Source organism: Syngnathus floridae, chromosome 12, assembly GCF_059516105.1.
Source record: "Syngnathus floridae isolate MCC-2025c chromosome 12, RoL_Sflo_1.0, whole genome shotgun sequence".
Lineage (NCBI taxonomy): Eukaryota > Metazoa > Chordata > Actinopteri > Syngnathiformes > Syngnathidae > Syngnathus > Syngnathus floridae.
The window spans coordinates 13363242-13390000 of record NC_142424.1 but is presented as its reverse complement, the minus strand read 5'-3'; the positions used below and the strand labels follow the sequence as shown (position 1 = coordinate 13390000).

General features: G+C 43.6%; 1 protein-coding gene across 3 annotated transcripts in view; it reads right to left on the bottom strand.

Annotated features, from left to right (window-relative positions):
* The window catches only part of dennd1a (DENN/MADD domain containing 1A), a 113034-nt gene that overhangs the window by 75695 nt on the left and 10580 nt on the right, over positions 1–26759 (bottom strand). The window contains exons 2-8 of one of the 3 annotated variants that reach the window (XM_088392383.1): positions 20495–20559; positions 20021–20115; positions 11472–11515; positions 10471–10520; positions 9794–9913; positions 9565–9634; positions 7886–7966 (exon numbers count right to left, since the gene is read on the bottom strand). In XM_088392383.1, coding sequence (XP_088248509.1) covers positions 7886–7966; positions 9565–9634; positions 9794–9903 — 261 coding nt within the window. In that variant the 5' untranslated portion in view covers positions 9904–9913; positions 10471–10520; positions 11472–11515; positions 20021–20115; positions 20495–20559. Of the gene's footprint in view, positions 1–7885; positions 7967–9564; positions 9635–9793; positions 9914–10470; positions 10521–11471; positions 11516–20020; positions 20116–20494; positions 20560–21829; positions 21925–26759 lie in introns of those variants that run through there. The other 2 variants (XM_088392380.1, XM_088392382.1) reach the window with 2 other exon arrangements.

Sequence of the window (26759 nt, the reverse complement as noted above, 5' to 3'; positions counted from 1 at the left end):
GTCCACTCTTTTTTAAACACTCGGCTTTCTTCTCCTTGGGCCACTCATTTTAAAGGAGGGATTCCAGGGCAAGGTTTGTGGGTGGCGTTAGCGTAAAACTGTATCTGAAAGCTCAGCGCGCGAATTGCAAGAATGCTGACGTCACAGCCCACACTCTAAATTTGGCACTGATAGAAATAGAGCGCGGAGTGCGCCGGGTCCGTACTACTGAGTATGTACACGCACTTGTGAGTGTGCACTGAGCTTTCATACACGGCTTCCGGGAGTAAATGCGCGGGTGGGCGTTTCCCCATCTACTGGGGAAATGCAGTCATTGCAGGGAAAATGACAAAAAATAATTAATAATACAATTTATTCAGGCTTGGCGGGCCGGATTAAACGGCCCCGTGGGCCGGATGTAGCCCGCGGGCCGTAGTTTGCTCATGTCTGGTATAGGGGGTTGGCTTGGATGGATGCTCTTTTCGCCCCCGGGTGTCGGTCAGAACACAGGAGGGAAGATGTGGTTCAGTTTTGATTGCTTTATTGAATTATTGGCAAAAAAGTAACAGGCACTGTGGCTCATAGGGGCATACAGGCAAACTGGCAAAAGGGTATTGTGTGAAGCGGTGTGTGTGTGTGGTTCTGCAACAGACAGAATTACAGCACGTAAATCAACGCTCAACTTCTGACGTCAAACAACACTCGTAAACGGCACACATTACATAACTAACTGTGCGTAACGGTTCCGCTATACTAAATAACCATAAATTAAATACTCTCGGCAACACACCAAACATAAGTCATCGAGACAACAAAATACATTTGCTGGCTACCATTAATTGCCGTGCCGCTGTGTAACGGCTACTCGTACGATGCGAGGCAAACTTACATAAAGGAGCATGCCGGAGCTGCCAATCAAACGGCGCGCACACAAAGCAAAGCGCGATCGGACGAATGGCACAACAGTGGACAGGAGTAACATTGAAATGTATATACTCACTTTGTGTCAAGGACGCACACGATCACAGCAACATACTCAGTCGATAACTGCAACCTTTAACTTACCGCTGCGCACAAGCTCCAAGAATCGCGATAAGCTGAGGTAACTCACGCGAGACTTAAGGCGCGGTGACGTAACTTCGCTTTAAAGACGACCCCCACTTTCTCAGTCTTATTTCAATGCAAAAACCATCGTCTTATATTCGGGCCAATACGGTATTTATATACATAACCACGGATATGTACGTAATCAATCATAAACATTGTTTTCATGGTAGGGCATCTCTGAAGATAGGTTAAGCAAAGAAAAGGAGAATACACTGTATAGTATAGTGCGACACTTTTAGTGGGCTAAAGTAAATTTCTTCCCAATTTCTTCCCAATATCACACGTAATGTATAATAAATACCGGCCTACAATTCCATTTCCTGAATTGATTGAATAAACTAAGAGTGATCCAAGTGGACCACTGCTCATGCTAGTGAGGAGTTTCCGGGTTAACTTAAGTCAGTGAGCGATTTGCTAAGGCAGCATTATAGTAGCCAATTAGTTCCTGTGTTTTAACACGTGTGCCGAAGCACATCGGTCAGTAGCCACACAACATAAAATCTGAGAAGAGGCAGAAATGGTGAGTCAGGAGCCAGCCAATGATAAGGTAGCATTTTCAAGGTTGCGATATCAACATTATTTCAAATTCATTGAGGTTTAAAGTAAAAAGTGCATGTAATGTGTTGTGTCTTTTTAACTGAAACACAAATAGTTACATTCCCTGGTAATGAGTTACTTTTATTATAAAGTAATTCAGTTACTAACTCAGTTACCTTTTTTAAAAACTTGTGAGTAACTAATTACTTTTTAAAGTAATGTGTCCCTAACACTGTATATGAAGGTTTAATAATAATTGACTCGGAAGTAGTCTCGCCCTGGAAATAATTCAGTGTAGACTGACCAAGTGTGTTGATTGATGACTTGTTGGCTGATGTTAGCTTCAAATTGCACTCTGGTGAATGATGCCTTCTTCCTACTGCCATGATGCAAAACATGTTTAATTATGATTAAGTACATATTCGTGGACAGACATTACCAAAGACTGGGCTGACAGGCAGAGAGTGCACATTTTAAGTACCGTAAATTTCGGACTATAAGCCGTGACATTTTTCTCAAATTTTGAACTCTGCGGCTGATAGTCCGGTGTGGGTTATATAGGATTTTTTCCGTGATTTTTGTGATGACTTGATCATTTTTATACACTCGTAAAAAGGCAGTGGACCGTTGTTGTGCGGCACCGCTTTGCTGGGCAGAGGGATATATGACACGGTCACTGGCGCGAGAAATGGTGTGTTGATTGCATGTCCATCCGCCAGGCAAATAGTGCCGTATAATTCACACAAAGAAGAGACAGAACAAGATCAAGGAATTAGTGAAAGGAAGCTTTTATACACAAACCGTCATTGTGGGGGGAAAAAGAAATGCATATGATGCCGCTTTTAAGTTAAAGTCAGTCGATGTTGATGACATTGTGTTGCGTCACCCTTTTCTTTATTTCCCGGTCACGTCTACTCTGGAGCTATACGCGTCGCTCGCTAGTTTAAATCAATTTAGCGCTTCGTGCATGAATAAAATTAGCATGAACAGAGCCTCATCATGGAAAATGCTAGAAGAAATGCATAAAAGCGACGACGAAAGAGACTGAGAAAGTGTGTGGCGAAGGATATCTAACGCTATTCCAATCGGACACTGAGGAGGAAGACTCCGATGGTTTCAGTGCACAGGAGGAAGATGAAGACAACGAAGCTATTTTTTTTTTTTTTACTTTTACTGGTTTGCTTTTTTAACAAGCCCTGTTAGTGTTGTGCTACCGTGTTGCTGCTGTTACCGCCATGTCTCAGTGACTTTTACCGGTGTAATGTTCACTGCAGATCTGACTATACTGTGCCATGTACTATGTGTAGTGCCCCTGGTGGCGAAGTGTGGGGGATCCGAAAAGAGGGTTGGTGTACAACAGGGAACAGTGTTGGTAATGTGCGGGTGGCAATAAAGTACAAGACGATCAACACATCCAAGTGAGGCATCCTTCTTTTATTTAACGGGACCCAGAGACATTCCACTGGCGACAAGGAGAAGCACATCCCGCGCGACGACAGAAACGTTCGTCGGACTCGAAAAGAAAACAGAAAGAGGAAGAAGGATGACACGACGCACTGAGTGAGTTGCTAGGCTAACGGAGCTAACTCGGAACAACGCCGTCATGTCACTCTCGAGCAGTGTCACAGTCCCGTTTGACACCGAGAGCGAAGAGAGCTCCATTGGACCTCGTAGGATAAAGTGGACACAAAGGTTTGAAAACTACACCACTTCCATTAACATAAATCGAGACGCAAGGCTAAAAGCATTGCTGTTGCACTTAGCTGGAGAACAAGTGCATGACATTTACTACGACTCAATGGCGGCAGCAACAGACAAGTATCCTGATACAAAAGAAACCCTCACGGACTACTTTTCACCCAAAAAGAATGTGCAATACGAAATATACATGTTCAGAAAAGCAGTGCAGCAATCAGGAGAAGACCTGGATAGGTACCACACCCGGCTACGTATGCTTGCAAAGAACTGTGAGTTCGTTGACATAGACTCTGAAATTAAAGCACAACTGATTCAAAGCTGCACGTCGTCTAGGCTGCGCAGAAAGGCATTGAGAGAGCCTGACTTAACGTTAAATGAACTTTTAGACCACGGCAGAACACTGCAGCTGTCCGAAATACAAGCTATATAGGTATGGAGCAAGGTGCAGTCGCTACTGTGAATGCAGTGCATCAGACAGCTCAGTACAGACATCCAGCTAAGAACAAATACACAGCATAGAGCAAACCAAATGTCCAGTGCAGGAACTGTGGAGGTAAGTATCCACACAAATAAGACTGCCCCGCCAAAGGAAAAATGTGCAGAGCATGTGGTAAACAAAACCATTTTGCAGGACAATGCCGCTCCATGTTCAGAAATAAAGACACAAAACAACACAAAGACAACAGACGATACCAGTACACACATCAGAAAGTACATCATGTGGCCAGCACTGCACCCAGTGACAACAACCAGGCAGACTCATCGAGCAGTGATGATGAACATGTGTTTGTTGTATACACGAAGACCACAAAGCTGCCACGGACTAACATCAAACTAAACAATATGAGCATGTCAGTCTTGATAGACTCTGGAGCCACAGCGAACATCATCAGCCAGACAACATATTAGAGACTAGAGCCTCGCCCAGAGCTCAAACAGACTGCAACAAAAATATTCCCATATCGTTCCAACGTTCCTCTTCCTGTTGTTGGTGCATTTAAAGGACAAGCCACGAAAGGAGACAAGCAGTCTCACAGCCTGTACTACGTGATTCAAGGGGACTAATAACTAACTATACTAAGCTATAACACGTCCACGGAGCTTGGACTGATCAAAATAATCACCGCCCTGTCGCCCTCACCAAGCGCCACGACCATTGCAGAAGAGCTCGTCAACATCCACCCAGAGCTATTCGAAGGAATTGGCACACTGAAAGACTTTCAGGTAAAACTGCACATTAACCTCAACGTACAGCCTACATGCCAACCACACAGGCGTGTACCATTTCACGTACGACAGAAAGTAGAGGAAGAGCTAAAGAACTTAGAAGCAGATGGCATCATTGAAGCGGTGTCAGGTCCCACACCATGGGTATCTCCCATTGTGACTCCCCCCAAACCAAAAGACCCAGACAAAGTGAGAATCGGCATGGACATGCATCACGCCGACACGGCGATCGAACGCGAACGTCACATCACACCCACTGTGGATGACATAATTCATGAACTGAATAGAGCCACCGTGTTTTCTAAGCTGGACTTGAAAGCAGGTTATCACCAGCTAGAGCTCCACCCCGACAGCAGGTATATCACCACGTGCACCACTCATCTTGGTCTGAGGCGCTACAAACGCTTAAACTTTGGCATTTCATCAGCTGCAGAGGTGTTTCAAAACACAATCTGCCAGACCCTCCAAGGCTTCAAAGGGGTAAAAAATAGTAAAAACAAAAAAACTTCTGGAGAATATCTGTTGGTCATTGTAGATGACTACACCCGGTACCCAGTGGTTGAAGTTGTTAACTTCTGCTAACACAGTCATACCAGTCATGGACAAAGTGTTTTCCATATTTGGCATTCCAAGTGTCCTTAAGACGAACAATGGCCCCCCTTTTAATGGTGACCAGTTTGCAAAGTTTGCAACTTATTTAGGCTTCCATCATCGCAAGATCACACCACTGTGGCCTCAAGCTAATGCCACTGCCGAGCGTTTTATGCGCACACTAGGCAAGAGCATCCGTATCTCAGGAACACTGAATATTCCTTGGAAACAACACCTCAACACCTTCCTCGGGGAATATCGTTCCACACCACACAGCACTATAGGTGCTTCACCAGCAGAACTGTTGTTCCAACGAAAGATCTACACAAAAATTCCCACAGCCATCAGCTCAGATCCGGCCATCATGACCTCATTCTACCGTGGCACCATTGAGAGCGTCCTCTCCAGTTGTATCGCTGTGTGGGGTGGTAGCTGCACTGAATACAACATGAAGGCCCTGCAGCGCATAGTGACCACAGCAGGTAAGATTAATGGTGCTTCACTCCCCTCCCTGAAGGACATTTACACCTCCCATCTCACCCGCAAGGCGACCACGATTGTGTGTGATGTGAGTCACCCCGCTCACTCTGTTAGGGTTTTCCAGGTTATCTTTATCATAGGATTACGTTGGAATGCAACAGGTAATAAATACCTTACCTTGTCCTCCTTATCACAAGGTCATAAAACATCCCCTGACATGTTTAGACTAGAGGACAAGGGCTTTAGCCAGTTTACCCAAACCCCCACTCTGTTTCTCTTAATAAATATCCCCTCGCAGGAACGAGGGTTCAGACTTCATTCTGGAGCGAGTGAACTCTCCACCTGCAGGTGTCCAAAAGGACTTACTTGTCTCCCGTGTGGTTCTTGCAAAATAAGTTGGAGTGAACAAATCTCTAACACACTCTTTGTTTGATCTTCTGCCCTCTAGGAAGAGGTACGGGAGCCTGCGCTCCCGCACCACCAGACTCACCAACAGCTTCATACTCCAGGCTGTTAGGATCCTGAACTCTCTCCCCCCTCCTGCATAACGTCCTGTACTTTTGCGCTATATTCTGACTGTCTGCTATATGCACATTTTGCTCCTCTTATTTATATATTTGTTTATTTATTATTTATTCATCGCTCTTATTTATTACTTTGACCAGCCGAGCAAAGGATCATGCTGCTAAAAGCAAGATGAAAACCTACGCTGACACATGTCGTCATGCAGCACCAAGCACATTCACCCCAGAAGACACAGTGCTTTACCATCAGCCCAAGCACAACAACCTCACCACACCCTACAACACTGAACCATACAAAATATCAAGGATGAAAGGCTCAATGATTACAGCAACAAAAGATGGACACCCCATCTCAAGGAACTCATCCTTCTTCAAAAAGATCCATGCCGCGTCGCAGAACGCTCCGTCAGACTCCGTCCATAGCCTCGACGTACCTGCTGAGGATACACCACCTCCACGATATCCGTCGCGACACAATCGACGTCCTCCTTCGTATATTCGTGATTACGAGTAATCTTGAATTTTTGCATGCACTGAAAACGTTTAAACTCAGTTTGGAAATGAAGTTTGATGCCATGTAAACTGTTTTATTGGAGCAGGGTTTATGCACAAAATATTAAGCTGTGTTGTCCCAATATAGAGGTTTGTTTTCAGGTATCACTACGAACAAATTAGTGGTAAAGAATCTATAAGGAAAACTGCATTCAAGTGTATCTATTGTTTCAAAAACTGCATTCAAGTTGTTTCTTGTTTCAAAAAAAAAAGAATAGAGTGATATGTTCACAGCAGATCTGAATATACTGTGCCATGTATGTGTAGCGCCCCTGGTGGTGAAGTGTGGGGGATCCAAAAAGAGGGTTGGTGTACAACGGGGAACGGTGTTGGTAATGCGCGGGTGGCAATAAAGTACAAGACGATCAACACATCCAAGCGAGGCATCCTTCTTTTATTATTTAACGAGACCCGGAGACATTACAACCGGTATGTTTTTTTTAATTCATTAGTGCTGTGTTACTTCCATGTTGCTGGGGTATTACTGCCAGGTCACAGGCAGCGTTTAGAAAGACATGTTAAGGTACGTTATTAAAATTTTAAAAAGGCTTTCTGTGTACTGTCTTTCTTTGTAAATAACTTGTGCGTACGTGCGGCTTGTAGTCCGGCTTATATAAGAAAAAAAGTAAAATATCCCCGAATTTTAGCCGGTGCCGTTTATAGTCCGGTGCGGTTTATAGTCCGAAAATTACAATAAGTGCTAAAAATCTAAACGCAAGCGGCTTGGGGAGGAGCTGAGTAACGCAGCACAATGCTGAGGTGATGAGTGACCGCAGCCTACGGGTATTTCAAGGGCCAAATTTAAAAGGTTTGTGCATTTGACACTCATTATTGAGTTCATTTTTACAGCATGGTAATTTGCAATGGAATTAATGAATCCATTTCACAGGTTAAAGTGCCAGTCCTAATTAATACGCTTATAATTGAATGTCTGACTTTTGGAAATGTTTTGGGCAACATATAGTTTGGATAAAGCACCACTCATTTTCTTTCAGGAAATACAGTACGTATATCACAAAATGACTTCATAAGCATTTTTCATATTTATGGGTAACAAATAATACAAGGAAACTTTGAGGGGGAAGAGTATACCCAATATTCAAGATAGGTTTACACATTTGCTTTTTCAGGCTTATTCTTAACTTAAAAGAAATTATAATAATGAAACAATGTAGTAAATTGTGACTCACCATAGCAAGGTGAACAGGGATGCCAGGCTCAGGAATGCAAAGGCTGTGTAGGGACATCAGGAGGTCCTGGAAATTGGCTTCCTAAAGCACTCAAAAGACCAAATATCCATGAAAATTAAGAATATTCTACAATGAATATAATACAACACTTTCTTTTAACATGTCTTTTTCTCTAATGTACGTACGTATGTATGTACCGTATTGGCCCGAATATAAGACGGTGTATTTTGCATTGAAATAAGACTGAAAAAGCGGGGATCGTCTTACATTCGGGGTCTAGACATTATACCCATTCTCAACGCTAGATGTCCGCCAGATATTGTTAAAGCGAATGCTGAACTTAATTCCCCAGGCCAAAACGAACCCCTGTCACGAAGAATAAAAATAAAAATAGCGGTAGCAAGAAGAAGAAAAATAAAAAATAGCAGCAAGAAAGAAAAGAGAAGAAAATAAGAGAAGAGATAACAGAAAATGGAGAAACAGTAGGTTTATTTACATTTCAAAAACCAGAAGCCATTCATTTACAAATGTGATTGCACTTTACTTTACATATTTAAATGTTCAGATATTAAGATGTGATAGACAGTTTTTGCATGATTTGAATGAGGTAAAATAACCTGCTTTTTCCCTCGAATATATTGTTATAATCATTTGTTTCAGATGTACTGTAATTATTTTCTGTATAAAAATTAAATTTGGTGTTCAAAAATTCTTTTCTCAAACTTGAGTCTTGAAAAAGAAGGGGTCTTCTTAAAGTCAGGGTCGTCTTAGATTTGGGCCAATACAGTGTGTATGTATATAGGTATGTATGTATATGTGTACGTACGTACGTATGTACCAGTGACGTGCAGTGAGGTTCATGACTGGGGAGGCACTGACGTCACACCCCCGGTAAAATTTGTCCGGCACCTAACCGTGTCACTAAAAAGGTGGGGGAACGCTGCTCTAGTGTGGCTTATTTATTATTTAATTTGAACTATTTTAATTAAAATCTCATATCAGCAGTCTTCACACATAAAAACACTCAATAAAGCACATGGAATCAAAAACTTGTTTTCGATCGTGCGTACCACTCCGTTCCGAAGTCCCTTTGTCTGAATAAAACTTTTTAACTCGGGAGTTGCTCTTCCTTTAGTGATGACCTCCGGTTTCGACCGAAAATCCATATTTGAAAATCGTTTGGATATGTAATCCTCCATTGTAAAATGAAATGTAAAACGTTACAGACAGATGACAAAAAACACTAGATATTCAATACATCAGCTTAACTGCGGAAATTTGTTAATATAACCAAAGTGTTTGAACACTTAAACAGCGACATAGAGACAGACAGCAGTTCAGTCTAACTGCAGAGCCTGTCAGCATAGGCAGCCGAGTGATTACGCAATCTTCAGAGGAGGCAAGGCAGGAAGTTGGCTCCGCTGAGCGAATCGTCTTCGGTTTTAAAATAACTATAAAAATTCAGCGATTTTGGTTCAAAATGATACAAAACTATTGAAATTAAAAGGAGAATGACTTTATGATAAAAACAATTGAATTTGTTTTTCCCTTTTTCATGATGGCAGGGGAGGCGTAGCCTCCTCTGACCGCACGTCCCTGGTATGTACGCATGTACGTGTGTACGCATGTACGCATGTATGTACGTACGTTTGTAGTTACAATACATGCATTTTCCTTACCTGGCCAATTATGGTGTAATCTGCAACAATGTTTAGCAGTTTGTAATACACATCAAACCATGGCAGGTAGCTGGAGGATACAAATAAAGTTTGAAATTTGACAGCTCAAGACTATACAATGAAAGCGGTTCTTTAATTTTGCATTCACTCCAATATGAAATTGGAAATAATGCACTTGCACTATTAATCCAACGATTAAAACAAAACAAAAATAAATTACGAGCTTTACCTAAGGATACAATAGCAGGTGTGTAAGCTTGAGGAGAGCCGACAAAACCCAAATCTGTGTTTACTGTTGATGTCAGTCAGGACAAATGTGAAATTCTGATTCTGTTCCATCTGGTTGACACTGCAGAAAGAAAATATTTGAGAGTATAGAAAATGTCAACCTTAGAAGACTAGTTCACGCTTGGAAACCTTGAAATTATTTTTAATTAAAAGAACAGTGGGTAAAAGAGTTTTTTTTTTTTTTTTAATCATTAATATCAACAATATTTTTGCTTGCCAAAAACCTGGCTTTTTGTTACAAAGCTATTTTGTGTGATGTTAAACCCATATGGTCTGCATTAAAAATAAAACAATTGGCCACATTGTTCAAGATTCAAGATTCAAGAATTTTTATTGGCCATGTTTGCGCGTGCCAAGCAAGGAGTTTAACTTTGGTACATCTCAGCCTCTGTTCAACATTTAGGTGACTAACAACACTCAGGACATGTGCGAAAATTGACAAATATTCTCAAACATCCTCTGATCTTAAACTCCCAGGAGGGCAAGGAAAAAGTCAAAACTCCTACTAGGGGAAATGAGAAACCTTGAGAAGAGATCCTTCCTATTGGAGGGGCGTGTAAATGATACATTAGACTGGCACACAGGCAAATAGATAAGCAGAAAGTTGTGTCAGTGTACCTATCCAAGCAGAATGGAAAGCAGAACTTTGGAACGGTTTTAATAGTGTCCTGTGGAAGAGATGAAAATTATTAGCATTGCACTCAATTTCACAATGTCAATATGTATCAACAGCACATTGTACTGAGGCCCCTTTGTGAAATAAAATACATGTATGCCCCGCTGTTTCAAAATGTAAAATGCTGAATTGTGTATTGAGTGATGAATCGAGAGAGAGGATCCACTATGCATATAGGCATGGGAGAGTGAGGGAAGCGAAAAGCAGAAAAAAAAACGGCCTGGGTCCCTCATAATCGATTGGGGAAAACATAAGGAACTGCACTTAGCAACAAATTGAAGCATACAGTAATACCGTGATGTTTATGTGTTGTTGATGCTGAATTCATCATTCACCACTTTCTATGACATTAGCAAAAAAAAAAAAAAAAAAACACATTAGGAATGCAAGTTGAGGCGCCTTAAGAGAATTTGTGGATGGCATAATACCTGATGTTCTTTTGAATCTTCTATGAATTTTTTCATGGCACCTTCAAATCTCCGGTAATTTGACATTAAAGAAACAAAGGACTGTTTAGATTCTTTGATCCGAAGGCTTCTCGCCTTCCATTGTTAGCAATACCAACAATGCAACAAATTGCCAAACTTGCCAAGCTGCACAATTTAATTTGAAATGCAACAGGGGGTGAAGATAATTTAGAAGGGAACACGTACAATTCAGGCAGGCAACCCTCGGCCGAGATACATATCCATACAGAGACCCTTATATTCCCATGTCGAACAGGAAGTCCCCACGATGATCACGATGGATTAAAGCCCCAATTATAAAATACTTAACAACCCAATCTACGTAAAAAAAAAAAACAGTTTCAAAGTTAGAACAAGCGGTACGAGAAAGTGTAAGAAACTCTACCACAGATGCAATGTGATTCAATGCTGATAACTACAGATAATGGTCAAAACATATACAGACACAATATAAGGAAATGCAAAATAAAACACACCTCATCTTGGAAGTCCTCTGGGAATTTTCTTCGGATGGCAGGCTCTGTTAGAAACACAAAGTTAAGATAGAATTATAAATGTACAAACCAGAAAAGTCATTTTCTTCTTTCATCATGAATGCCCACTTTTCGACTGCCGTATATTGCGTAGTGGTGGTTCACTTTCTGAAGCAAAAACTGCAATCACAACTCTTGGTTTCTGATGGGCATCTAACAATGATCTAATTTCCAAAATGATTGACAGGAAGTTCCCATAGGCTCGCCACCTGTGGGAGGGGCCAAAGGGGTCATGTGCAAAGAGAGCTGGGCGGCGACCAAAGTGGTCCGATCCCCGGTGACAGAAGCTGGCTATTGGGACATGGAATGTCACCCCTATGGCCGCAAAGGAGCCCAAGCTGGTGTGCGAGGCAGAAAAGTTTTGACTAGACCAGTGGTTCTTAACCGGGGGTGCTCGCACCCCCTAGGGGTGCGGGAATGCTTCCTAGGGTGTGCGAGGATACCCTGGGGGAAATTTACAATTTTTCGGGGATAATGGTCGGGTAACCGAAAAAAGTGAAACATTCTGGAAATCAAGAAGTCATTGTGTTAATTGGCATTAGGGATAATGCTAATTAAGCCTTATAGCTGTAAAGTAAACCAATTGTTATTATAATAATTATTTAGGGTTTAGGGTTAGGGTTAGGGGTGCGAGAACTGGTTGGTGAATTGAATGGGGTGCGAACAAGGAAAAAGGTTATGAACCACTGGACGAGACATAGTCGGACTTGCATCCGCACACAGCTTGTGTTCTGGAACAAGTCCTCTTGAGAGGGGCTGGACTCACTTCCACTCTGGAGTTGCCCACGGTGAGAGGCGTAAGGTGGTCGGCGGCAACCCCCGAACCTGCCGGTGGACACTGGCGTTAAGGGATGCCATCAAGCTAAAGGAGTCCTATTAGGCCGTTTTAGCCCGTGGGACTCCAGAGGCAGCCGACGTGTACCGGATGGTCAAGCGGAACGCGGCCTCGGCAGTCGCTGAGGATACAACCCGGGTGTGGGAGGAGTTCGGCGAGGTCGTAGAGAATGACAGCTTTGAGGAAATTCTGGTCCATCATCCGGCGCTTCAGGAGGGGGGAGCAGTGCACAGTTAACACTGTTAACAATGGAGACGGTGTGCTGCTGACCTCGACTCGAGACCTCGTGAGACGGTGGGGAGAATACTTCAAAGACCTCCTCAATTCCACCGACACACCTTCCATTGCGGAAGCAGGGCCAGGAGAATCTGTGGTGGACTCTCCAATCTCTGGGGTTGAAGTCACCAAGGTAGTTAAAAAGCTACTCGGAGGCAAGGCCCCGGGGATGGATGAGAGCCGCCCAGAGTTTTCAAAGGCTCTGGATGTTGAGGGGCTGTCCTGGCTGACACGCCCCTACAGCATTGCGTGGACATCGGGGACAGTGCCTCTGGAGTGGCAGACTGCGGTGGTGGTCCCCCCCCTCTTTAAGAAGGGGGACCGGAGGGTGTGTTCCAACTACAGAGGAATCACACTCCTCAGCCTCCCTGGTAAGGTCTATTCAGGGATGCTGGAAAGGAGGGTCCGTTGGGAGGTTGAATCTCGGATTCAGGAGGAGCAGTGTGGTTTCCGTCTTGGCAGTGGAACAGTGGACCAGCTCTATACCCTCGGCAGGATCCTCAAAGGTGCGTGGGAGTTCGCTCAACCAGTTTACATGTGTTTTGTGGACCTGGAGAAGGCGTTCGACCGTGTCCCTCGGGGAGTTCTGTGGCGGGTGCTTCGGGAGTACAGGGTGCTAAACCAACTGAAATGGGCTGTTTGGTCCCTGTATCATCGATGCCAGAGTTTGGTTCGCATTTCCATCAGTAAGTCAGATTCGTTCCCAGATGGGGTTGGACTCCACCAAGGCTGCCCTTTGTCACCGATTCTGTTCATAACTTTGATGGACAGAATTTCGAGGCGCAGCCGAGGCGTTGAAGGTGTCCAGTTTGGTGATCATCTCTGCTTTTTGCAGACAATGTGGTGCTGTTGGTTTCTTCAAGCCGTGATCTCCAGCTCACACTGGAGTGGTTCACAGTCGAGTATGAAGCGGTTGGGATGAAAGTCAGCAGCATGGTGCTCAGTCGGAAAATGGTGGAATGCCCTCCCCGGATCGGGAATGAGATCCTGCCCCAAGTGGAGGAGTTCAAGTATCTTGGGGTCTTTGTTCACAAGCGAAGACAGGATGGAACACAAGATCGACAGGCGGATCGGTACAGCACCTGCTGTGATGCGGACTCTAACGTTTTTTTCGTGGTGAACAGGAAGCTGAGCCAAAAGGCGAAGCTCTCAATTTACCGGTCGATCTACGCTCCGACAATCACCTATGATCACGAGCCATGGGTCGTGACCGAAAGGACAAGATCCCAGATGCAAGCGTCCGAAATGAGTTTCCTCCGCTGGGTGTCCGGGCTCTCCCTTAGAGATAGGGTGAGAAGCTCAGTCATCTGGGAGGGACTCGAAGTCGAGCTGCTGCTCCTCCACGTTGAGAGGAGCCAGATGAGGTGGCTCAGGCATCTCAACGGGATGCCTCCTGGGCGCCTCTCCGGGGAGGTGTTCCGGGCATGTCCCACCGGTAGGTGACCCCAGGGACAACCCAGGACACGCTGGGATCACGCTCGGCTGGGATCTCCCAGGATGAGCTGGACGAAGTGGCTGGGGAGAGGTAATTCTGGGGATCCCTCCTAAAGGTGCTGCCCCCAGGACCTGACTCCGGATAAGCGGAAGAAGATGGATGGCTGGATGGATGGATGGTTGGTTGACAGGAACATGACAAGATCAGACAGACAGATTTCACTTTATAAATCCCTTGGGATTGCTCCCGCAGGAAATTCTTGTCCAGCAGCATTTATACCACAGAGTGAGTATATACAAATATATAAAAGACACATACAGTAGCTCACAAAAGTGAGTACACCACTCTCATTTCTGCAATGTTTTAATTATATCTTGCCATGGGACAACACTGAAGAAATGACACTGAGACAATGTTAAGCAGTCACTGTAGAGCTTGGATAGCAAAGTAAATGTATTGTTACTTAAAAGTAACTTAAAATACAACAATAAATCTGTAAATTGCTGTCCCTACACCCCGACTGAAAATGTCAAAATTGGACCCAAATGTCAATATTTTGTGTGGCCACCATTATTTTCCAGCACCGCCGTAACCCTTTTAGGCATGGAGTTCACCAGAGCTTCACAGGTCGCTGCTGGAATGCTCTTCCATGATGACATCATGGAGCTGGTGGATGTTGGAGACCTTGCGCTCCTCCACCTTTCGTTTGAGGATGCCCCATAGATGTTCAATACGGTTTAGGTCTGGGGACATGCTGGTCAATGGTTCAAGATGGCGGCGCGTGCACACGCAGCGGCCACTCTCTGTCCCGTTCGGTGTTTTGTGAATGTTTACTGAGTGTTTGTCCGGCAGTTTTGTGTGTGTTCGTTTCGTGTGATACGTCGTGCTACTAGTGCGGCGGGCATGTTCTGCTCAACATCGGCGGAAGTGGGTTTTATGGCGTTCTGGACTTTGGTGCGGAGAGATTAAGGGCGCTCGGACTGCTTCGTCATGGAGCGACGCCGGACTGGCCTGCTCTTCCTCCCCCGGTTGGACTGCGTCGTGAGCTCGGACTGCTCCGTCCTGGAGCATTGTTGGGATGCGTCGGCAGCGGGTCTGCGAGGCAGCGGAAGAGGGGCCAGCGCGAAGACGTCGGGCCAGGCTTGCGGCCAACCCAGCTCGCCCAGCCGTGCCTTCCATTCTCCTGGCGTACGTTCGTTCGCGGGACGACAAGATGGGTTGCGTTCGCCTGATAGGATCCACGAACCGGACAGTGCGTGCCTGCTGTGTGCTCGTGTTCGCAGTGGCCTGGTTGACTGTCATCTTTCCGGACTCTGCTGTGCATCGGGAGCGGCTAGCGTGCTATCACTCTTATATGTTCATCTTCTTGTTTTATTTTTCCTGTGTTGTTTACTTGTATGTGCGTTGTGAACTCTGTCTTGTCACCCTGGGATAGTGAGAAACGTAATTTCGATCTCTTTGTGTGTCTTGACATGCAGAGGAATTGACAATAAAGGAGACTTTGACTTTGACTTTGATGCTTTGCCAGTCCATCACCTTCACACTCAGCTTCTTTAGGAAGGCAGTGGTCGTCTTGGAGGTGTGTTTGGGGTTATCGTGTTGGAATATTGCTCCGCAGCCCAGTTTACGGAGGGAGGGGATCGTGCTCTGCTTCAGTATTCCACAGTACATGTTGGCATTCATTGTTCCCTCAATGAACTGTATCTCCCCAGTGCCACCAGCACTCATACAGCCCCAGACCATGACGCTCCCACCACCATGCTTGACTGTAGGCAAGACACATTTGTCTTTGTACTCTTCACCTGGTTGCCGCCACACACGTTGGACACCATCTGAACCAAATATGTTTATCTTGGTCTCATCAGACCACAGAACATGGTTCCAGTAACCCATATCCTTAGTCTGCTTGTCTTCAGGATATTTTCAGTTGAGATGTACTTACTTTTGTTGCCAACATTCTACACATTCATTGTTGTATTTTGAGTTACCGTAAATTTTGGACTATAAGCCGCACCGGACTACGAACCGCAACAGCTAAAATTTGGGGATATTTAGTTTTTTCTTATATACCCTATCTTTCGAGGTCACATTAGCCATAAAATGCACAATAACGTGAAAAAAAACATAAACAAGTCACTCCGGAGTATAAGTCGCTGTTTGGGGGAAATTTATTCGACAAAATCCAACACCAAGAACAGACACGAACAAGCAACAACAGGCTATACGATAGGTATGCTAACGTGACATAAACACAAACGAAGAGCTGAGAACAGGCCTGACGTAACATTCAGACTTATTCAAACAACTATTACATAAATAACACGTTTATAAAACCATCTGTGTCACTCCAATTCATTAAACCCATCGATTGTCCTTTATATCAACAATGCCGGCCGGGTGCGCACCACTGACGGCGGTTGCACTTCAAAATATTCTACAGGCCCATATAACGATATATAAATTATGTATCAAATAACTATTATATAAGCAATAATATTATCAAACTATCTGTCTCGCTCCAAATCATTAAATCCATCGATCGTCCTTTATGCCGACAATGCCAGCCGGGTGCGCGCCGTTGTCAGCGCTTGCACTTCAAAGTATTCCACAGGCCCATATAACGATATGTAAATTATATATAAAATAATTATTATATAAGCAATAATATCAAACCATCTGTTACTCCAAATCATTAAATCCATCGATCAAATTCCTCATCCTTTGTCAACAACGCCGCGCATGCGCCCTGACGTCAGCCTCGTCGTTATTCCATAGGTCTAGTATATAACTATATTGTAGCGTTAAAGTACAAGGAAAGACGTGGGTTTGGTAAACGGCTCTTTATTTAACAAAACAAGAGTTCACCACCCAAAAACTACTGAACTGTAACGATAACAAAATATACAGTGGAGCCTCGGTTTTTGAACATAATCCGTTCCAGAAAGCTGTTCAAGCAGTGAATCGTTCGAATTCCGAATCATACCTTCCCATTATAAACAATGGAAAATAATTAATCCGTTCTAAGCCAAAAAAACCCTGCCTTTAAGCATTTTTTCATTTGCACATTTTCGTCCAATCGCGCAACTGCAGCGCACCACCGAACGTGCAACCGTAGCGCGGCGCCGACCGTCGCATTGCTTTAGGAGCGTCTTTGTGATTTTACTGCTCCCACTTGCTTCCTTTGGAGGCATGATTAGAGTTGATGCAATCCTCAGAGTAACGAGAACGTAATAACGAACGGAGTCAGTTGGCATGCGGGTCCTCGGCTCATCTCGCGAGGTTTGACAACCGAATTTCGTCCGACATCGGAAGCAAATAAATCTCTTGTTTTTGTTCGAATACCGATTTGTTCGAGAACCGGGACGTTCAAAAACCGAGGCTCCACTGTACTAGTTGCTACACGAAATAAAATATATCAAATAACTATAACATAAATAGTTCACCGCCATACGGCCCCAAGCACCGGCGTGGACTTCCAGGCGTGTGGCGGCATTGACTTCCATCCCCGGAGGTGGCACTTCCAGCCACGTAGGTGGAAGAGAGCTCAGTAGAATAGGACCGGGCGTGCGTAAAAGCCATGTCCGAGCCCCATCCAACGTCCCCGGACAGCCACCCGGCCGAGTGCCGGCCCCCGACTTCCATCCATAGAGGTGAAAGAGATCTCCGTCAAGTAGGACGGGGCGTGCACAAAAGCCATGTCCGAGCCCCATCCACTGTCCCTGGACAGCCACCCGGCCGAGCGCCAGCCCCCGACTTCCATCCACGGAGGTTAAAGAGAGCGCCATAGAGTAGGACCGGGCGTGCGTAAAAGCCATAATAGTTTTTCAAACCTTCTGTTAAAAGAAAATTTCTGGAGTCCTACTTAAAATATACAGGTGACTCTGACGCGCAAAGCCCACGCTGCATAATATGTGGCAACAGGCTAGCTAACGAGGCAATGAAGCCTCCAAAAATGCTTCGGCACATGGAGACAAAGCATCCTGCATTAAAAGACAAACCTTAACCACTTCGGATGTCATTGTCTGCGATTATGCCTAGATGGGACCGGCTCGTTTGAGAAACAAGCTCAGTGCTCCCATTTATTCAACGTAATGGTGAGTTTTATTTTTATGTCGTTTATACTTGTTTTCATGCCAGTCATATAATTTTATTTCATCGTATTCACATATTTATTATAAACATATTATTTTTTCATATAAATGTATTATTTATTTATATAAAGGCCAATCCGCGAAAATATTTCTGACACGTAACCGGTCCGTGGTGCAAAAAAGTTTGGGGACTACTGCCATATAAGGCGCACCGGACTATAAGCCGCAGGGTTCAAAATTTGAGAAAAAAGTCACAGCTTGTAGTCCGAAATTTACGGTACTTTGAAGTAACAAATTTACTTTGCTATCCAAGCTCTACAGTGACTACCGTATTTTTCGCACCATAAGGCGCACTGGATTATAAGGCGCACCCTCACTGAATTTTTTTAGTTTAGAAATTATTTCATATATAGGGCGCACCGGATTAAAAGGCGCATAAAATAGAAGCTATACGGCAACAAACTGAGGTTGACTAGGGCTCCGGTATGCATCCACTAGCCAATAACCAATGAGCCCTCTGTAAACAATCGCGTTTCTCAAACTATCTCCTATAAAATGATTGGAACTGACTAAAGTTTGATCTAACTCATTGGTACTGCTTACTTATGTTTCCCTTCCATATCGATCCGTAAATTTAATCCGCACTGGATTATAAAGTGCACCCTCACTGAATTTTTTTTAGTTTAGAAATTATTTCATATATAGGGCGCACCGGATTAAAAGGCGCATAAAATAGAAGCTATACGGCAACAAACTGAGGTTGACTAGGGCTCCGGTATGCATCCACTAGCCAATAACCAATGAGCCCTCTGTAAACAATCGCGTTTCTCAAACTATCTCCTATAAAATGATCGGAACTGACTAAAGTTCGATCTAACTCATTGGTACTGCTTACTTATGTTTCCCTTCCATATCGATCCGTAAATTTAACATTAACAGAGCAGCCTATTTTGAAATGAAATAGCCTCGTGCGTATAGCAGCTATCATTATAGCATTAGCCAACCGCAAACTCCCATGAGCCTCAGCTCGCAGACTCCCATGAGCCTCAGCAAAGTGTCGTGGCAGCCCCCTGTAAACCATCGCGTTTCTCAAACTATCTCCTATAAAAAGATCGGAACTGACTAAAGTTTGATCTAACACATTGGTACTGCTTACTTATGTTTCCCTTGCATATCAATCCGTAAATTTACTTGAAACATTAACGGAGCAGCCTATTTGAAATGAAAGCGCCTCGTGCCTATAGCAGCTATCATTATAGCATTAGCCACCCGCAAACTCCCATGAGCCTCAGCTCACAGACTCCCATGAGCCTCAGCAAAGTGTCGTGGCAGCCCCCTGTAAACAATCGTGTTTCTCAAACTATCTCCTGTAAAATGATCGGAACTGACTAAAGTTCAATCTAACACATTGGTACTGCTTACCTATGTTTCCCTTCCATATCGATCCGCAAATTTACTTGAAACATTAACGGAGAAGCCTATTTTGAAATGACATAGCCTCGTGGGTACAACAGCTATTCAGTGACGCCCCCTGAGCACGGTTGCCGTAATGCTGGGAAGCGATGGGACCTTGTAATTTACTAGTTGTACTAAAACGTACTGAAACAATTTGGCAGAACGCTGTGTATAACCAGTATGGACCAACAAATTCATCAATTGATCCATATATAAGGCGCTCTGCATTATAAGGCGCACTGTGGTTTTTGAGTAAATTTTAAGTTTTTAAGTGCGCCTAATAATGCGGAAAATACGGTACTTAACATAAAGTTCCAAAGTCTCAAAGTGTCATTTCTTCAGTGTTGTCCCATGACAAAATATAATTAAAACATTGCAGAAATGAGAGGGGTGTACTCACTTTGGTGAGATACTGTAGATGACCTGGGCACAAACTTAATAGGCTCCAAGAAAAGGCTGCCAACTCACAACGGCACCATCAAAGAAAACCAATAACTGCAACAAGATACAAGTCATCAAATCAACAAGACAAAACTCTGAAATAAAGGGAAAAAATAACTAATTGCAGGCAGCTGGTGAGAGGCCTAAATAACATAGACGAGAGGTCCGCCACATAGCCCCTCCACAATGTCCAATACACACCAAAAAAAGCCTCCACGGGGTCAATGAACCGGCGCAAAGGTAGTCCAGCAAGCAATTCGCAGACAACGGTATGAGGCGATGGACCATACCTGTGATTCATCAAAACCTCACAGAACAGGCAAATGTGTGTGCAGAGCCTATCCCACCTGACGTCGTGCAAAAGGCAGACTACACCTCAAACTGGTCGCCAAAAGGTTGCTCTTGCAGCTACAAAGAATTGTAAGAAACTTACCTGAGCTTTGTGTGCCTGGGTGAACAACTTCCACATATACTTCAAAGGCACATCCTGGACTTTCCCTAGAAAAGAAAAAAGCCTATGAAAATGCTATAGGCATATTTTCAGCAAGCAAACCTATGGCCTTAACACAAATCCAAACAGACAAGGGTGTCCAACAAATTTTTATCACATTACTGCTATTCTATTCTACCTACGGAATTTGTGTGTGTGTGTGTGTGTGTGTGTGTGTGTGTGTGTGTGTGTGTGTGTGTGTGTGTGTGTGTGTGCGTGCGTGTGTGTGTGCGCACGTGCGTGCGTTTGGGGAGAGGGGTTATTCAAAATGGTTTAACTCGTAGTATGTTGTAGTTGCTGGCCAGATTAAAAACACTCGTCTAGTTTTGGCTACGGTATTTCCCGCACCATAAGGCGCACTTAAAGGTCTTTAATTTTCTCAAAAAACGAAGGTGTGCCTTTTAATGAGGTGCGCCTTTTGTGTGGACCAAATTCCAAAATCTGTAAAGTTGTTTTGTGTGGCTTCCGTAATAAAGAGGCGTAATATGAAGAACCGATGTACCAATCAGAGGACATTATGGTTTACGTAGATCAAGGCAAAAAAAGAAAAAAAACTAGACTAGACGTAACACGTAGAGGAGTACATACCTCCGTCGCCATTGGTGAATAAATACGTACTATAGTTTGTGCAAAGTATGTACCTCCGCCGCCATTGATAAATAAATAGTACCGTTTGTGCAAATCTGTAAAGTTGTTTTGTGTGGCTTCCGCCACACAGAGACGTAATAAACAGGTGTAAAATGTAGACCCGATGAACCAATCAGAGGACATTATGTTTTACACAGATCGGGACGATAAACCAATCAGAGGAATTCACGTAACACGTTGAGTATGTAGTACCTCCTCCGCCATTGATAAATAAATACTATCGTTTGTGCAATAAAACAGCATTAGGACCCTCTAAAACGGCATAGACAGAGACATGCTTACGAGCAGTGTTCCCTCTAAGCTGAGCAGCTGCGCAATTGCGATATGCAGTCTCTGCGCACAAGAAACTCCATGCTGCTAAAGAGAGCGCAACAGCAATGTGTACATGTTCTGTTAGGTTTGACAATCTCATGTACGTTTTGATGCTCATATCTGTACGATTCTCTTTATTAGTTTATATAAACATAACTGCTCAATCAGAACACAAATACAACACACAACTGTATGAACACAAACAAATAGGCACACACACACGCACACACACACAGGGGGGTGATGCCCCCCACACTTTGGTACCAAATGGTCATGTGCCAAGTTCGCGCCTTTCCGGGCAGTATAAAAGAAGCTGACCTGGAGAAGGAAGCTGTTGTTTCATCTGCTGCCGTGCCTCGTGCATTGCCCGCCATTAAATAACCCAAGATGTTGCCAACAAAGAACCAACTCTATACTCCACATCTTTGTTGTTCCTGGCTCAACATCGGACATCCCACACAACACGCAACACTGCGCACACAAAAACAAATCTGCATAAACTGATTGATTAATATCGAATGTTAGCCGTAATCTCATCTAATTAAGTGGACGAATTATTTTCTTTCTGTGCTTTCAGGAATTGACAGGTGTCCAGCCAATGATATATGGTTCACTTATGCTATATAGCCAATCATAGGATTGACAGTGCCTGAACATGAGTCCTGCCCATCTGTGCGGCGCAGGATAGCTAGCTAACGACAGTGCGGCGGAGTCAAGCGATGCAAATCATTAGCTAATCATGGCGACACAAATGAGCAGCAACACATCCACTCGCCAAGCCAAAATAAATAAGAGATGCGGCAGTTCTTGTAAGATTGAATGGCTGTCAGAGTGTGTGCAAGTACAAGAGTAAACGGTGAAACTGGATGAGATTTTTGCGAATGAGGACGGTCTCATCTGCAAAACATGGAGTGAAGCCAAGTGGCGGGCGACTTTACAGAGGGAAAAATATGGAAGGAATGGAAGTTGGAGTACCTCAAGCCGCACATTCAGCAGAAATGTCATTTGAAAGCTGTTGAAACTGTACAAAGACTCAAGATGGGACAGGGGATCGGTACATTATTGCGAGAAAGCGCAAAAGACCGACAGAAAAGAAACAAGCTGTCACACAAAACAAAATCCGACCACCCGAGCAAGTTAAAGTTCACATCGAGAATATTTTATCTATTTATTTATGTAGGTAGGTAGGTAGGTAGTGAAGAAATGGGGTTGAAATACAAAAAGTCCTGCCTAGCTACAAAACCAGATATGCTCAAACCACATTTTTGATAGGTGGTAATGACAAAGGTTTTTATAACTTTATGATCTGATACGTATTTCTGTGCACTTTGAAATAACAAATGTTTTTTGATATATTGCCTGAATAGCTTAATGACCCTTAAGGAACTTTTTAATGCATGCCTGATGCTTTTCTAAATCACGGACACTGCCAAAGCCGTTTAAAAATGTTCAGTACTTGATTATATCTTATGTTTTGATTAATGCTAGACACCAGTTTTGGATTACTACTAAATGTTCTGGACAGAGGGAAATGATTTGCCTTACAATGAAAAGATAGTATCTGTCAAAAGATAGTGTCAAAACAACAAAAACAAATTCATGGTAAGTGGTGAGTAAGAACTTTGCATAGTCAGGAAACATTAACAAATTGATGATGTCACAGCCAAAAGTTCACATAATTCCGTACAAAATGACAAAATTGAAAGAATGATGAATGGGCGGTGTGTGACAGTGGGCGAAGTGGATGTATGTGCAAGAATGGTTTACAGGAAGCACACTTGGAGATAAAACCAGTAGAGGTGCCAGAGGAAGAGCGGCAGGAGGAAAACAACCAAGAACCCGGCCAAAGGTGGTCGCCAACGCCGAAAGACGGGATGGAAAAAAACAGCCCCCCCACACACCGAATCGCCCATAATCAGCACCCACCCCCACGGAACCAGCTCTCACTGATCCAGCACCCACTCCCATGGAATCAAACTCTCCTGCGAACTTGCCACACCCCCTGGCTCATCACCCATCAAACTCGGCCCACACTGGCATGTGCAACTGAATATAAGCCTACCAAAGAACCTTGAACGTTGGCTTTTCTGAATGGAGACTTTCTGCTCTTGAGCGTGGTAACAGAGTTTTCTTAACAAGAATTGTGATTGAACTCAACCAACCTGTGTAAGTCTCAATTTTGTTTCGGTGTCTTAGCCTTTTCCTAAAACTGAAGAAATAAAACGAGCACGCAAAAGAGTAAATTGGATAACAGGTGATTCGCTATGGCTTTTGCTGTGAGGCGCGGATAGCGCGCTTTCCAAATTGTGGACCAAATCCTTGCAACCGTTTCTTGGCATATCAGACAAACCGGCATTGATCGGACTTCAGCGAAAAAATATTTTGTTGTCAACTCTTTTTTAAACACTCAGCACTCAGGGTCCACCTTTCTTTTCCTTGGGCCACTCATTTTGATCGAAGGATTCCAGGGGAAGGTTTGTGGGTGGCTTTGGCGTAAAACTGTATCTGAAAGAATTTTGAGAATGCTAACGTCACAGCCCACACTCGAAATTTGGCACAGATAGAAATAGAGCGCGGAGTGCGCCGGGTCTGTACTGCTGAGTACGTACACGCACTTGTGAGTGAGCGCCGCAATTTCTGACGCGGCTTCCGGGAGTAAATGTGCGGGCTGGTTTTTCTCTATCTACTGGGGAAATGCAGTCATTAAAGGGAAAATGACCCAAAACAATGTACCGTATTTTTTGGACTCATCGTCGCTTCGGAGTACAAGTCGCACCAGCCATAAAATGCACAATAAAGAGGAAAAAAAGATATACAAGTTGAATCTGAATTTAAGTCGCATCTTGGGGGAAATTTATTTGACAAAATCCAACACCAAGAACACACGAGAACCAGCAACAACAGGCTAAACGATACGGTATGCTAACAAGACACAAAAACAAACGAGGAGCTGAGAACGGGCCTGATGTAACATTAACAGTTATTCAAATAACTATAACATAAATAACACGTTTCACTCCAAATCATTAAATCCATCGATCGAATCCGTCCTCCTTTAAGTAAACAACGCTGCGTGTGCGCCGCACCGCTTACGTCCGACTCATCGTCAGTTGCAGTTCAAATTATTCCACAGGCCCATAAACAACAATTTTATCAAACTATCTCTGTAACTCCACGTCATTAAATCCATCGATCGAATCCTTCGTTCTTTATGTAAACAACGCCGCGTGTGCGCCACGCCGCTGGACTAGTCGTCAGTTGCAGTTCAAATTAAGGTAATCCTTTGCTACATCGCGGTTCATTTATCGCGGTTTCACTACATCGCGATTTTTTTTTCAAAAAAACACAATTGCAGTGCATACACTTGTACCATTTTATAAAAAAATTGTTATATTAATAAGAGTTCTAAAATCAATTTAAGAGTGTTATAACTTGTTATAGAAAAATTGTTATAGTAATAAAACAGTTCTAAAAACATATTTACAGTATGTACACTTGTACCTTGTTATTAAAATTGTTATAATAATAAAAGCTGTTCTAAAAGATATTAACAGTATGTGTTAAGAATGCTCCATGTTATTTATGTTATTCAGGCGTGCTTTGATTTGAGGTAGGGTGCTTTATTTTGAAGGCCGTTTTCAGATGATACCATTTCAAATCATTAAATCTCCTGATTCTGGAAGTCAATGAATGGAACTCATTGTCAGTGAGGCTCCAATTATTCCACAGCCATAGTGCGCCCTCATGCAGTTTAAAGTGAAAATAACATGTGAAGTGATCAACTATACTAGTAAGTAAGTAATGTGTTAATGATCAAGTAGAAATCTGTGAATTTTACGTATAGGTCGCTCCTGAGTATAAGTCACCCCCCCAACTATGAAAAAAAAAAAATTACGGTATAATAATACAATTTATTCAGGTTTGGCAGGCTGGATTAAATGGCCCCGTGGGCTGGATGCGGGCCGTAGTTTGCCCATGTCTGCTCTAGATCTATTGAACTAAATAACTCGCCTTCAAGTGATGAAAACCCAATCGCAAATTTACATTGCGGCCGTGTAAAAACACTCGTTCTCAACGTAAATTAACAAGTGGAAATGATGTGACGAAAGTAGCGCTAAAATGCTGCCGAAAATAAGGCGGATGTTGTCACATCACTGTTGTCAGTGAGTTAGGTTTACAGAGGCAAGCTGATTTTTTGGACTCACAGCTTAACTAATTTTGGCTTGATATGTGCCAAAAGATGCTCGCGAGTCGCCAAGGCTAAAGTTGGCCGGCCGCTTCCATATCCCCCTCCCCCAATATATATATAAAAAAAAAAAATCTCTACGGATTTACACAATTCACAAAAATGATACTTTCGACGGAAAAAAACACGGAAATCCGCGGAAAATTCTCATCCCTGGGATTTGCTGTTCCGCGGCTTCATAAGTGACGGGAGAATGGCGTTTGAATACACGCTGATTGCTCAGAGGCACGCCCCATGCTATGTGCTGACAGAGTACAAGCGCAGATAATCCAGCAGCCTGCCGCGCACGAAAGAAACTCATTGGGGCGCAGGAGTCGGGACAGTGGCAATGAGCGTTGATAGGGCAGGGCGGGACGGGCCTATGAACAATCTGCATCACTGCGGACGTGACTGACGAGGGAAGCGTGGTCGCCGGTCACGCGCAAAGGAACTACACCAAGAAAGAGGAATTGGGACATGACAACATATGTGTTTGTTCTTTTACTACTGTAAAGGTACAATACATGCACAGAACTGTGTGGGAATGAGTATAAAGGGAATGGGTAAGGTTTATTCAGCATAAAAGTATTAGGGAGGGTTTAAAAAGCTTTAATATTGTGTACTGGACCACAGTGAAAGAGGAGATTCATGCACAACTATGACTCACTTTGGTTTTACTATGCTATTCTATGCTATGCATGATGTTAGTTGAGTATGTTGATCCTGAAGGTGGAAAGTGCTTGGCAAGCAAAAAAACACTGACTTGCAATATATCGTAATAATATAACGTAATTGGTTCCGCGATCGGGTTTGTAAGTAGGAGCGACTTTTGCCCTAGCAATCTATGTAAGAGCAAATAATGCATGCCAGACTATCCTAAAACTCACTGTACAATAAGACTCATATTTTGTGTTTCCAGCGGGCGATTTTTGGGCAGCTAAATTGGGTTCGTTTGGCTTTAGCGGCGCATATAGCGAGCATGAGCTAGAGCACTAGTTGCCAGTGGGCCGTCTGTCGGGCAGT